Raw genomic sequence first — 14,415 nt, forward strand, 5'->3', positions numbered from 1 at the left:
TTCTCTGTTAAACGTAGATCCTACCTTAAACTTGATAAGTGCATTGAATGAAGTCCTAAAACCAACCTCCTAATTGCATTTTAGCATTTAATGCCCACTGGTTTTATCACCTTCCCATAAGTTAAATGTTAAATAGGAATCGATGGATGTCAGCACTGAGCAAGATTTATGAATGAAGGATCTGTTTATTTAAAAGTCTGGATTTTGAGTAATGGCAAGAAAGTCACCAAAATGTAAAATGACAGAACACCTAAGTAAGATCAGGAACAAGATCTCACTTGGCAGCTTCAGCATCTCCAAGGGCTTTTTTTTCAGATCACTGCTCCCATCTCTTAACAGAAGATGATGCTGGCGCTGTGGCAGGATCTGCCACCCTCATACTATGAAGCATTATCACATCCTTTGTGCCTCGAGGCAGAGAGCAGTGAGCAACTAGAGTTGACGTCTTCAGAGGGGAAGTGAAGATCAGGACTGCCTACCGTGGACAGCTGGTTCTTCTTGCTGTGCCACATCCATGGAGTATCCCACGTCCAGCACAGACAACCCAAGGCACAACCCCTGAGCAAGGGGACTGCTCTTTCTAATTAGTAATGAACCTCATCCTCTGGTGCTTGATCTGACATTATTTCTGCCCACAACCAACAACCTCATTTCCATACGGAGTGAGCCAGCCACCAAACTGGAAATCTTGTTGACGCAACCGCTAATTATCCTTGGCATAATTAATGATGTGCAGCGACACAGTTTTTGTACTGCACAGAGGACCGACCTGGGGCTCCCAGGAGGTGGAAGCAGAGTTCCCATGGGGAGGTGATTTTGCAGGATTACCAGAAGAGCTGGGTGGCTGCAGTGATTGTGGGATATCACCATTCTCTTATGGGAGGAAATGAGCTGATGGAGCCTCATCTATCCCCCAGGAGACTCTCAACACTGTATCTGGAAATGTGCCCTCCTCTTGGCTCTTTGAGGTATGTGGTGTCTATTTAATTATGTATTTATGGACTTTGGGCTGTAGAAAGACCTGAAGATACAAAATCAGGGAATTTGGCCATCTACTGCATTGCTATAATTTTCCAGATGTGTGTGTCTGGGAAAGGGTAGGAGAAAATGATAGCCACAGGATCACAGAGATATTGATCGGAAACATTAGCTGGAGGTCTCTAATTCAACCTTGTGATTGAATTCTGTCAGCTCTAGACTGGCTTAGCTATGGTTTCATCCAGCTGAGCCTTGAGTCACCTCTGCTTTTCATCATTAATCACTTCCCAACAACCTGTTCCAGAGCTGTGGTACCTTCCTAGAGGCAATTTTTTCTATCCTGTTGTTCAGCTTGCGCCTCCCAAGCCACAGCCTGTAGCAGCTGCCCCTTGTTACAGTGTCTGGCTCTACCACACGGAGTTTGACATCATTAACTTCGCAGCTGCCTTTCCAAGTTGCTATAGGCAGCTGTCGAGCTGCTCGTCAGCCTTCCCTTTTTCACCTTTACCTTCAAGCCTGAATCCCTCAGCCTCTCCTAGGAGGTGTTCCCCAGGGCTCTTGGTGACATATCTCAGACCAGCTTCAATCCAGCTGCATGGCAACAGGACTTGGGAGTCCACCTACATGTTAAAATCTGAGCCCTAATATATAACGTCTTCCAAAAGGACAACTCAAAGGCTTAGTAAACAGACTGTATTAATAAGTAAAGAATTATTTTGGCCTCTTAAAAACACATCTGCATGAAACCACAGCGTGGTTTAGTTTCTGTAAGGACCAACCTGTTCGTGAAACCGGAGCACAGCTTTTCCCTGGATAAGCTCATGCCTTGCAGGAGGTGAGTGACCTGCTGCCCATAAAGGTGAACAAAGCCTGGAGTGGGGAACAGAATGGTCTCCTAGCTGGAAGGGAAGTGAGGGCATTTGCTCCCTGAAGCTTGATAAACTTGACAGCTGTTGAATTTAATCACCTTGACAGGCTGCTGTGAAGGCTGTGGTTAACTATATTGGGCAGAGTGAAGCCGCAGTGCTGGGAAACTGAATGAGGCAAGCCCTTTGAGGAAGAAACAATATGGAGAGATGGAAGAAAGGAGTTTCTTGGGGCCCAGAAGATGATAAATCCCAGATCTGTCTGCTCTTCTCTTTTTGTGCTATTTTTCATGACCTCAGCCACGCAAGGAGACAGCATGAGGAAGGAGGGCCCCAAGCCTGCTGACTCCAACGTGTTGTGGTCACTGGCAGGATTTCCCCATCGATTCATTGTTTGCCTTTCTTGATGCCACACCATGAAATAAGCAGGGGGACGGCCTTCCTCACCCTGAGTCATAGAGCTGAGTTTCTTGAACTTCGAGCAAATCTGTTTTTTCCGTGGGGAATCCCATGGGTCTGACGTAGCTGAGATTGCTTCTGCAACCACTTCTAGTCTGCGAAAGGTATTAAGACACAGCTGTTCTCTGCTAGCTTTCATATTACAGTGAAAGAACTGAGCTTCTTCCTGGGTATATGGGACCAAGATGTCTTGAATCTCAAGAGATGTGTCCCGAGTGAGGATGTCCTGCAGTGTTTTTGGGGATATGGTCATTGTACACCAAAAACACAGTCACCAAGAAGGTGGGTGGATTTACTGCACACAGCTTTAAGTATGTGAAAGTCAGGTATCTGTAGTGGAGCTAATAGCTCAGGTTGCATTTATACTCAACGTAGAAATAAACACTTAAGTTATAACTATTATACATAGTTTTACATTTGCTTAATTGTGGGTAATATGTACATCTCCCTGCAGATCTTTTTCTCCCTATTGACTCTAAATGTGATTTCCAAATGCCTGAATTAGGACAGATCTCTCATATGGAGATATTTTGAACATGTATATCTCTTATAGTTTTGTGTAAGATTATTTTAACATTTCCACGTGCCATTAAATAGATAGGAGCATTCTTATTTTCCTTCTACATCAATATTGCAGCATCACTTTTGCTGTCTGTGGTTTACCTCTGCTCCCAGGCAAACAGCCTGCTTCTTTCTTGTTTCCATCTCTTCATCCAGTAGCACACAACTAGTGAGCATCTGTAGCATGGGAGTTTGGTGACTGCTTAGCTGTCCCCTGCAGAACCTGTGCTGCTGCTCAGGAATCAGAAAATGAAAACAACTGGTCGATTTTTGGTCTCCAAGGCTGAACAAAACTGAAAGAGAGAAAGTAACCACAGGCAAATCTGCCAGCTCTCTGCTGACAAGTTTTTGTAGCTGAGTGATTGGTGACAGAGATGAGACCCCCACTGCCATTGAGCTGTACCTGCTGTGCATGCACACAGACCACGGCACGCAGTCTGGTTGAGTTCATACACCCAAAGTAACCTCAAGTAATCCAAATCTGAGTAGCCCAATGTGCAAGCTTTTCCTGTTAATCTGTAGTACATTAAAAATACTGCTTGATCCTTACAGGGACATGCTTCTCTGCAAAATGCAGGAACAGCCCTAGGAAAAGCTCATGGTCAATAGTTTATAAATATGGCACCTGTTCTGGTGCTGCATTAGGCAATCTCATATCTCTTGCATCCTTAACTACTCTCCGCCCACATTTCTCCATAAACGTGACACTTCTTGCATGGCTCTGGACAAGAATTGTGTTGTTTGCATGATCTATGCACCTTAATGGAGATTGCACTGCAGAGCTGCTTCAAGACACTTTTGGGACACTGGTGAGGAGGAGAAGCCCAACTGTCTCTTCTGGGCACCTCACACCTTTGAGGACCCTCACCTGAGACCCTCCTCTTTGCTGCTCTCTAAGAAGAACAGTCCAGAACAGTGTGTATCATATATGTGAGACACGTTTTATAGAATCATAGAATCATTAAGGTTGGAAATGACCACTAAGATCCTCTAGTCCAGCCATCAATCTATCTCCCTTGCATTTCAGTTTCTTGTGCCCATTTTGCTTCTGCTGCTGTGATTTATTCCTTCCTTAAGATCTACACTGAAGCTCTGTGGCTCTTCATTTGCCTCTTCCATGGTGATAGAAAAGTGAAGAAGACCTTGGTGGGAAGGTTTGTCTTACTGGGCAGACCACTTGAGAGCAGGCCTGCAGTTAGAGGGATGTTCAACATTACTCACAGCTCTTCTCCATCCAGAAAGTGCACAGCTCCAGACACTGTGCAGCCTTTGCTTGCGCTGACTTGAAAGACAGAATGGTGCCAGCAATGAAGCATAAGAACACAGTTTTTATGAAAATCAATAAAATGAAAAAGCATGACCTAACAGTCTTTGGGAGTTGAGCATGGGGTTCATGGCTTCATCTCATTATTTCCCAAGTCATTCTTACAGTAGTCCTTGACTGTTGTCTATATTTTAGGCACAGCACATTTTATTTCTTTATATATATATATTCTGTAGGGTTTTGTTTTGTTTTGTTTTGTTTTTTTTCAGATTAATTAAAACTGTGGACAAATCCACACTTCCATACTATGGAAGAGTCCAGTTTCATTCCTGCAAGTCACTCGTTCATAGCTAAGCTGGACTCACTTTCCTCCTCTGCCAAATGTAGACTGCCCACATGAGAATTTTACACTGGTTCACCTCTAAAGCTAATCTCTATTAGCTTTTGTTGATGCCAACTACATGGGAAAACTTTTTGTCATCCACGACTTGCTGCTAATTGCTCTGTGTGGGATTTCACCATCAGGCCTTTTGAAAATGTCAGCTATGTTTGCACAGCATTTTTGATACCACACCTGGGTCCTGGTTGCAGTACTCAGTACCTTAGCTGATATCTGCTTTGCTTAATTCCTGTTTTGCTGTGGATATTGTAAGGCGTTTTTGGAGAAAACCCAAACCAAACAAACAAAAATAAGAACCAACACAGTTTTGGTTCTTTGTTTCTCTGTATGCAGTGATGTCTTGTGAGAAGCAGAACTCTAATAATAGCCTCCCACTTCACCATGTTAAAAGCAGAAGCCCGATGAGTATTTCTGGGACACCAAGCTCAGCATCTTGCTATTCTTATTCACAAGTGTCCATCAAATGCTGTTCTCAACTTGAGTCCCATACTCCCTTTGTTCCAATATCTCAAGGCTGCACCCTGCTCTGGATGCCCTTCCTAAGGCTGACCAAGTGGACCCAGAGGTTCTTTCCAACCTCAGCCATTCTGTGATTCTGTGGAGATGCAATTCTAGTGGCTATAACACAACATTAGACTCCCTGACTTTTGTCTAATATGTTTCTGGTCCAGATCCCAAACTCTGATACATATAACATAGTTAGAACAGGTGGTTATTGGTTATCATCATTGTTAACAGTTTTTAATGCCATTTCCAGCCCAGTTGTAATATAGGAAAACAGCATCTCTCCTGCAGCTTTCCTTTGAGAGACCATAGGAGTCAACTCTTTTCATTCCCTTAGAAATCAGAAGTGTGTCCTCTCCAAACCCTTTATCCACTACTAATGGAAGAAACCCTGTCTCCGCCAAGCCTCCTCTTTGCACACTGGGATGCTGTTTGGACATGGGCTCAGCAGTGGTTGTAAAGCAGCAGACAGAGAGGTTTTCAATCCTCTGTCTGTTTATTCCCTGGAACGGGCAATCTGGATATCAGCTATTTCATGAGCGTGGGCTTTGGAGTTGATAAGCACCACATAGAAGAAGAGAGTGCCTATGGTTCTTGTATTGGTGCAGACATAGGAGAGGACCTGTCCAGTGAGATACAACTTGAAAATGGTCCTCCTATATCTAGAAAATAGAAATAAATAAAATACGTATAGAATGGCATTAGCATGCTATTACAAAACCATTACAATTAGGTGAAGGAAAATGTGTACTCTGATTCTGTTAACTGTATTTTGAGAAGCTGTAGAAGAGTAGCCCATGAACATCTGTGTGTACTCGGAAACAGGATGTACTGCCTGATGCCACCGAGGCTGTCTGCTGGGAATAGAAACTCTATGAACCCCATGGGAAATGAGGAAGTAGAAAGAGAAATCAGCAAGCTCAGCTATCTGGTTCCGATCAGTTTCTGACATGTGGTGCTCTCCAGTAAACCTGGGAGAAATTCTGAGGAAATAGCAAATAGCAATTGTTGCCCCCCATTTCTAGGAGGATGTGAGCGAATCTCCCCGGAATAATAACAACAGAAATCTCTCTTTTTTTAATGTAATTTTTTGTTTGTTATTAAAAGGTGCAGATCAATATTGGTGCAGGTGCGTACTGCAGTGGGGCTCTGAACATATGTCCATTTCTCAAGGGAGAAAAATGAACTGGCAGTTCATCTGCTGCTTCTGAGACATGGCTTCACGGTAAATCCTTGCTCCTTTCTCCATTGATTCCCATATTTGATGGGTTAATGGTTGGACTGGATGATCTTAGTGGTCTTTCCAGCCTTAATGATTCTGTGATTTCAAAGCATTTCCTTTATCTTTGGAATAAATACAGCAGACAAAGGGTGTGCTACAATCGCTGTGATCTAACCATTCCCATAACTTGTCACCATATGAACTATTCTTTGAGAAAATCACAATATCAGGTGGAGTCCAGGAAAAAAAATCAGTTCTGGTGATGTTCAGACAAAAACCCCAAAGAAGGAGCATTGTTCCCAATGGAGATAAGCCAGCCCTCTGAACCAGCACTCACAGAATCATAGAATAGAACTGTAGAATCGTTTGAGTTGGAACGGACCCTTAAAGATCATTTGGTCCAACTCCCCTGCAGTTAACAGGGGCACCTCCAGCTCAATCAGGTTGCTCAGAGCCTCATCCAGCCTGGCCTTGAGTGTCTCCAAGGAGACTCCAATCCCCTGGATCCTGTTAGAGATGCAGCACTCAGCTGCATTGGTGCTATACCACCTGTCTAGAAAAGGCACCAAAGCCTGGCACCTGTCTAGAAAAGGCACCAAACCAAAGCATAACATTAGCATTATCTCAGTGATGCTGGACCAAAGTTGTATGAGATGCACTGAAGGTGCTGGGTGGCTGGAGCAACCAGCTACTCCTCGATGCCTTATCTGACAACATCATTTATCTTTGCATCACTGCCAGCCAATCAAAGCGTGTACCAAGCAGCTGGGAGTAGACTTGGAGTTTGTACCCTATTTCATATGCAACTTCAGGATGAGGTGTATTTAAGATATTATTTTGGCCCACGAATAGAATTTGGCTTACAGCCATAGCAAAGACTTGGTTCAAGGTGAATCAGAAATGCCATAAAACACCTTGCATAATGAACCTGTAAGTTTCAGCTGGCAAATCACCTGGAAAATTCACACCAAACTCTTGAATAAAGAAGGCAGCTTTCTCTACCCACGACCTTGCAAAGGACCTCTGGAAAAACCCATTTTCAACACAGATCCTGGCTCCACCTCTGGACAACCCAACTTGAACTCCTGTTTGAGAAGTCCAATAAAACAGTGTTACAGCTGAATTTCCCTGCCTGGAGACCATATATAAATCATCCCACAGTCACAACTTCAGACTGTTTCAGGGGCGTTCGAAAATCCTCTACAGCTTTGGGGCTGCAAGCAGCATCACGTGAATGAACTTATTTATGTGCCACTCTTTCACACGGTAGGTTGGTTCCTGTATATCTGAAATGAAGGTATGTGTATGTATTAAGCTTGTGGAGGGGGTGGTGCAAAAAAAAGGAACTTTTCTGCCTGAGGCGGTTCAGCTTTCCAGGGCATGACAGTACCACCTCTTGTGGTTTTCTCGTCTCAGTTTTCAGCTTGCTTCTCATCATGTTCCTCATCTAGCACTAATAAAGAGATAAAGGGCCTGATGAATGGTAACTGCCCACAGCAGGGGGAGGGAGTGGAACTGGTTTATTTTTAAGGATGCTTCCAACCCAAGCTATTCTGTGATTCTTTGATTCTACGGTTCTATGCCTTGTGTCATATAAAGGATATCTCTGTCTCAGTATTCCAAATGCAATGGGAATTAATACACGAGTGTCAGGCAAAAGAACACAAGAGGGCAATGTGCAAGGAGATTTTCCAAGCCAAGAGCAGACCTCAGCTCAGACACCTCCCCAGACAAATGTGGGGTTTGTGTTTTAGAGGCCATAATGCCTTTCTCTCCTGTGAATCCTTCCAGCTGCTTTTCCTACCAGCCTGGTTTCATATGCTAATTATTTGAAAATCACTCATTTGAACATCTAGCAATGAAAATGGAAATATCACTGCTATCCCAAAGCCTGCAGTGCAGCTGAGAGAAGATAAAGCATCCTGCACCACAGTGAAATTAGGAACAGTTTTCTCCAAACAGAAAGATCTTGCTGACTGCTGACAATCATGTCAACACCTGAGAAAGATGAAATAGAATCTATTTCTGGACCAGAAATAGAAATTCTTGTGTCCACTCCTTTCACTGTACAGGAAAAAGAGCATGCAAAGCTGAAGACATGGATCAGTAGAAATACTGTGCAACCATGGGAAAAGCTATATCATTATATATCAGTATACATAAACATATCAATATTCTTCTCCAGAAGAGTGGTTGGACATTGGAACAGGCTGCCCAGAGAGGTGGTGGAGTCACCATGCCTGGAGATGTTCAAGAAACGTGGAGATGTGGTACTTAGGGACATGGTTTAGTGGGCAATATTGGTGGTAGATGATTGGTAAGACTAGATATCTTAGAGGTCTTTTCCAATCTTAATGATTATATGATTCCATGAATATCTGTACTGCTATAGCAGCTGCCAGTAAGATAGAGGAATCACCCCTTGCTGCTGCCATCTGCTCAATCCCTTCTCTTCATCCATGTCTCTCCCTGTAAGTTTGTGATTTTGGGTTGGACACCTTAAAAATGCAAGAGCACATGTTGCCCAGTGACAGCTGTCTGAGTACCAGGACCCCAAGATGGACCACTTGGGATCATGTGTCTGGTTTAAATTCTGCTGTGAGCACAGATGAGTTTGAGAGAAGTGCATTTCTGTGTGATCTTCAATGGGGCAAGAGACATGTGGCAAGCTTAGCACCACTGTGATTTTCCCTCTAAATCCCTCACAAGGCTAATGCTCACTCAGCATCCAAGCTGCTGGGACAGAATGTGAATCCAGCTGAGGTCCTCTCTTGTGAAAAAGTCTCTGGAGCAGAAGGGAGCAAGATGCTATAGTGACATGAGGTCTTCCAGACCCCTAAAAAACCAAGAAACCAAAAGTGCTGAGATTCAGGACTTTGCCTTCCTGTGAGCTCTTGGCCAACACAGGTAGGCTGGAAAGGGTGACCCAACCATATGCCTCAGTGCAGGTTTTGGTGTCTGCTTAGAGTGCATCTCTATGGGTACCCCAATGATCCAGCTGGGCTCCTCCAGCAGCAGCAGATGTTTATGTTGCCAGCTTGGCCAAAAGTTTTTGCAGGCAGTAGCATTTGTTTTGCTAAGAAAACATCTGTGTGAGCTGATTAGAATTGGGATGGGTTTGGATCACGCTTCAGAGGGGCTAAACTCCCACTGCTGCCTCCTCTAGGCACATCCTTTGAGGAGTGGCTGGTGGAACTGGGATTGTTCATTGTGGAGGAGGCTCAAGGGAGACCTTATCACTCTCTACAGCTGACTGAAAGGAGGTTGTAGTGATGTGGGGTTCAGCCTCTTCTCCCAGGTAACGGTGATAGGAAGGGCAGGAATGGCATGAAGTTGCACCAGGGAAGGTCCAGGTTGGATATTAGGATGAACTTCTCAGAAAGAGTGGTGAGGCATTGGCACAGGCTGCCCAGGAAGGTGATGGAGTCACTGTCTCTGGAGGTGTTCAAGAAAAGGGCAGGTGGGGCAGCGAGGGCCATGGTTAGTGGGCATGGTGGGGATGGGTTGATGGTTGGACTGGATGAGTTTAGTGGTCATTTCCAACCTTAATGATTCTGTGATTTTAAGATTCTAAAACCTATTTTAGTGTTCAACCTTATTCTGCTGTTGTTTTTTTCAGTATCCAAGAGGAGATTAATTGTTCCTTCTTTGATCTTTCAAAGTCTCCTTCTCTACCAGCCATGCCACACAAGGACAAAAATGAGTCTAGGTTTGATGAGATTTCTCTGAGCTTGATGTCTGTCTGCATTTGATCTCCAGGTGAGCAAGAACTCATCCCTCAAAGTCCTTCCTGCGATGCTGGTGCTGCTGCTGCTGCAGATCTCACTGAGCTGCCTCTGGCTGGGACATGGTGAGGTGGTGACATCCTTTGAAAGTTCATGCCCTCAGTTTTTCTTCCGGAAAACCCCCCCAAATGAAGCCCTGGAGCCAGAGAACCCAGCCTGGATCTGCCAGCGTTACAAGAATCAGTATTATTTTGCCACCCTGTATGACAGGAGCAGGCGTATTCCTGTGTACTCTGCTTACCTGTACCAACCTGGACCTGGCACAAGACCTAAAACCTGGCTGGTGGAACCCCAGGTGAGTGTTCTCCTCATCTCCTTCTGGGAGCACTGTGGGCTCCATGGCTCTTCTCTTCATCCTCTTCTCATTCTATCCACCTGTAAGGACTCCCTGAGTGACCCAAGCTTCAAAGAGGATGCCTGTGCTCTTGTTTTCCCCAAGCCTGTAAAATAACAGGGTGTTGACAGATTAAACTAAAAGAGGCATGAAAAACATAGAGAGAGCTGTTTGTATGGAAATGGGTCTGAATGGAGCACTGAGCAGGGCTGGTGACAGTGTGATGAGATGCAGGTGATGAAGGTTGGATGTGATTAATAGAGGCAGCAGGAACTGAGGAGAGCCTTGGGCAGGTGTGGGATGTGGAGATGAAAGGGAACCAGATGTGTCACACTTGTGTCTCTCCAAAGTCACCTCTCAGACCTGGGAGAATGGAAAATATATCTCATGTATCCACCCACTCTCCTGCTGCAGGCTGGGTCTCAAAGGTCACAAGCCAAATAAAGTGCTGTCATATTTTGAGCTTTGTTTTATTTTAATCTCTTGTCAAGGAGGGACAGCTTTATGATTTCTCTCTGATAAGTATGTTTTCATTGCACTGAAATGGCAAAAAATGGGTGCTCGGCACTCAGAGACTTTTGTTCCAGGAAAACCTGCTCCACTACTCCCATCCCCAATACTAACACTTTTTCCTCTTTACCTGTCAAGCTGATGGGTCTGAGTTATCCCAAAACAATGGAAAGAGAATGGACACTCTCAAAATATTACAGCGTCACTTCAGAGCAGCTTGGCAAGAGCCAGGCTATCCTCCAGGACTACAAGAACCTAACAGGTTTGAACCGTGGCCATTTGAACCCCAGTGGACATCACTCTGACTCCAGCAGCAGGGCGGCAACGTTCAGCCTCACCAACATAGTGCCCCAGAATGAGAAACTCAACGGTGGTGCCTGGAACAACTACGAGCAGCAAACCATGATGAGGAGGACGGTGGGCTGTAACACGACCTACATCGTAGTGGGTGCTGTGCCTGGAAACAACTATATTGCCAAGGGCAGAGTGAATAAGCCCAGCCACATCTGGTCAAGTGCTTGCTGTGAGGTGGACAAAAACCACAGGGAGGCCTGGGGGGTCATTGCTGAGAATGACAAGAATGAGGTACAGCTCCTCACGCTGGGGGAGCTGGAGGAGGTGTTGACCCACCTTTATGGGAGGGATCAGGTTTATCTGTTTGATAGTGGCTGTCCCAGGGAATAAGCCCCATTTCACATCCTAGGTATCCTATCGTACCCACCAGCATTTGTCCTACTTCCTTCTCTAGGGGTTTTCCAGTTGTTTCTCAGAGCCTCTTCTTTGAAAATAAAAGGAAGAAAGAGGCCAGAAGGGCCTCTGGCTCATTTGCTTTCCTATTCTGCTGCCCACCCTTGCAATGATGGCTCTGGGATGAGTCCCTGAAAGCTCTGGAGGGACAGTCTGAAAACTAGACCATGGGTAAGGAGTTAGTTTGTCCTTAAGACTAGAGACATATTGCTTTTTGTTCCTATTTCTCCATGCCCACATACAGATTGCAGTTCCTTACCCTCTTTCGTTCAGCATCACTGTTAACATGCTGCTGACTTATCCATTGCCTCCTCAGGAAAGTTCCTGGGCAAGATTGGCTCAGATAATCCATGGATTATTCAGATTCCTCCTTGGAGATACTCAGAATCCATCTGGACATTGTAATAGACAACCTGCTCTGGCTGACCTGCCTGACACAGCCAAGGGCAAAAGCAAAGGGCAAACAGAGAGAGGAAAGTGGAAAGGAGGAAGGCTAGTAAGCATGGGAGGAACATCACAGCTCTGTTGAGCTCTGTAAAGAAGTAAAATAAGAAGGAAAGAGATAACCTGCATCTAATCTCTAAGCTCTCTAACCCTGAGTTTACATGAAGGCCATGCTTATGTAAATTTATTAGCACATTTTTGTTTGCTTGGTTTTGGATCATGCACCTTGAGAGCAAGAGCTGAGGTTTCAGGCAGCCAGGCTGAGGGGTCAGATATACAGCAGACTTTGACCAGCCAAAAATAAATTTCTGTGATGCACTAGTGGGATAACTTCATTCTCTGCTCTACTTCTGAATCTTTTCTGCAGATTTATATATGATTGATTTTTTTTTCCATTGTAAAATGTATTCAGTGGGTATAAAAGTTCAATATATGGCATACAATTTTGTTCCTGAGTCATTTATGATATAAATTATTTGCTCCAATGTTTGATCCTGGAGTTGCTTTCCATTGAAATTTCCACTCTTAATAATGCCTTAGTTTGTAAGGCTTCGTTGCCAGAGGTAGGCTGTCCGAATCCAATCTGAAAATACCATGACACCTATGAAAGTGCTATCATCAGACTATCACTACTTTTTCTGTTAACTTTCCTCCACTAAGAAGATCATGGTGCAAACTGCACGTACAATCTGTCTCCCTGCTGAGATAGCAGCTTGACCCTGAATTTCTCAACTCCAGAGCAGCACAGTTCCAGTGCTATTGGGCTGGTTGTGACTCCAGAGCTGTCCCTCCCTGTGTCCATTGTTTTCTGGCATCTCTGCTCCTTGCAGAAATGTTCCATTAGCTGTGTTACCTTTGCTTTCACATGGTTCATTAATCTATCAGGTCTCATGACTCACCCAGGACACGCTTCATTGAAAACTGCACAGAAGCAATGGGGGCAGGACATCGAGGCCATCTCCAGTGGCACCTGGGCACCTGAGCACAGGCAGTCAGGTCCCACCCAAGTGGCATCATGGACACCTGCTCCTGTCATCTCCAGTGCCATTCTGTGAGCAACCACAGCACTGACAGTTGCTCAGTGAGGTAGGAGAATATTTCTAGAGGACAAAATTAGGGGCACCACTCATATCCCCCTTCCTTTGATAGACCCACGTGGACTCAGGTCTCCTGCCCTAACATTTCAAACTATCAGGAGCTATTTCAGGCTCCTGAATATATGGAGCACTGGACTGGGACTGAAACTGCTTTATGAAGTTTCCAATCCATAAAATGAAAGCAGAATTATTTTCATTTTACTGTGCACTTTGTCCTAGAGCTGAAACAGGTAGTACAACAACTTTCAGTTTTACTATTTTCCTCATCTGCTGCGCTAAAGCAGATATTTTTTGAGGATTGGGGGAGTTTCAGCAGTATAAAAACAATAAAAATAAGAGGAGAGAGAAGCCTTTGGTTTTGAGCAAAGAGAGCTGGAAAACAGGACTACCCGTGCACAGGAAATTTTGTTATTTCAAAATGTGGTTTCAATCTGAATCACAACAAAACCCCAAAAGTTTCCAAATTCCCCTTGAAATGGAAATTCTGAGACTTCGGGCCTGGAAATGCTGAAGCAGAGTGTTTCTGATGCCTCCTCCTGCCCTAGACATGCTAAAAGAAGGTGACTTTCTCATCAGCTTGCGGCAGCACCGCGACCTGTTTCCCCGAGGACGTGGAAGGCTTTCTGGGGACATCTACAGTGACATCTACCCAGGAGCATCTCCAAGAGTCACCAGGCTCTGAGCATTACTCTGGCAGCCCTCATCCCAGATGGACTTTTTGGGCACTGCACAGCTGGTTTGCAACCCGAGTATGCAGCCAAGTGATTGAAGAAGTGGTGTCAGGAAGGTGAGGGAGGATGTAGGCTGTTGGCAGGATGGAAGACTCAATTTCAGGTCTTGCAAATGGGTGAAACCATTTATGCTGAAGTGTTCTCAGAGCCCTGTGGTGGTACTACTCTGCCCTGCAGCCATAGACTTCACCCTTCTCCCATATGGACCTATCCATGACTGGGGCAAAATCATTGGAGCTTCCCCAGGATAATATTTAGCATCAATATAAATGTTGCAGCTTTAAAAATAAATAAAATCTATCTGGGAAATATCTTCCCTGAATTTCTTCTACATAAAAACCAAAGGAAAAAACAGGGAATTGGCGACCTGGGAATGACTGATGGTGTTGCTGGAGTCCTGAGTTCTTTGCTCATATGCTTTCATAGTCCCCAGATGAGCATATATTGACCCCGACAAACATTTATTCCTATAGAAGAAGTAAAAATGAATTTAGAAAGAGTGGGTAACTGAAA

At 44.6% G+C, this 14,415-nt stretch overlaps 1 protein-coding gene across 5 annotated transcripts; it reads left to right on the forward strand.

The window, feature by feature from the left end:
- Window positions 1-751: 751 nt before the first annotated feature.
- On the forward strand, window positions 752-12,517 carry K123 (endonuclease domain containing 1). 5 transcript variants are annotated; one of them, XM_046909598.1, is made up of 4 exons: window positions 752-968; window positions 6,140-6,257; window positions 10,014-10,334; window positions 11,022-12,517. In XM_046909598.1, exons 3-4 carry the CDS (start codon window positions 10,050-10,052, stop codon window positions 11,565-11,567), a joined length of 831 nt encoding a protein of 276 aa, XP_046765554.1. In that variant the 5' UTR covers window positions 752-968; window positions 6,140-6,257; window positions 10,014-10,049; the 3' UTR covers window positions 11,568-12,517. The 5 variants fall into 5 exon arrangements, with proteins under 5 accessions (XP_046765554.1, XP_015145407.1, XP_046765519.1 ...); XM_046909563.1 differs by lacking the exon at window positions 752-968 and adding an exon at window positions 2,390-2,585; XM_015289921.4 differs by lacking the exon at window positions 6,140-6,257.
- The last annotated feature ends 1,898 nt before the right edge of the window (window positions 12,518-14,415 follow it).

The sequence above is a fragment of the Gallus gallus genome, chromosome 1 (genome assembly GCF_016699485.2).
Source record: "Gallus gallus isolate bGalGal1 chromosome 1, bGalGal1.mat.broiler.GRCg7b, whole genome shotgun sequence".
In the NCBI taxonomy this organism is placed as follows: Eukaryota; Metazoa; Chordata; class Aves; order Galliformes; family Phasianidae; genus Gallus; species Gallus gallus.

Excerpts from the sequence above, each read along its gene's own strand:
- K123 (XM_046909598.1), top strand. The coding sequence starts at position 10,050 with ATGCTGGTGCTGCTGCTGCTGCAGATCTCACTGAGCTGCCTCTGGCTG. Across the intron at positions 10,335-11,021 it reads CCTGGCTGGTGGAACCCCAG|CTGATGGGTCTGAGTTATCC; the intron begins GTGAGTGTTCTC and ends TTACCTGTCAAG.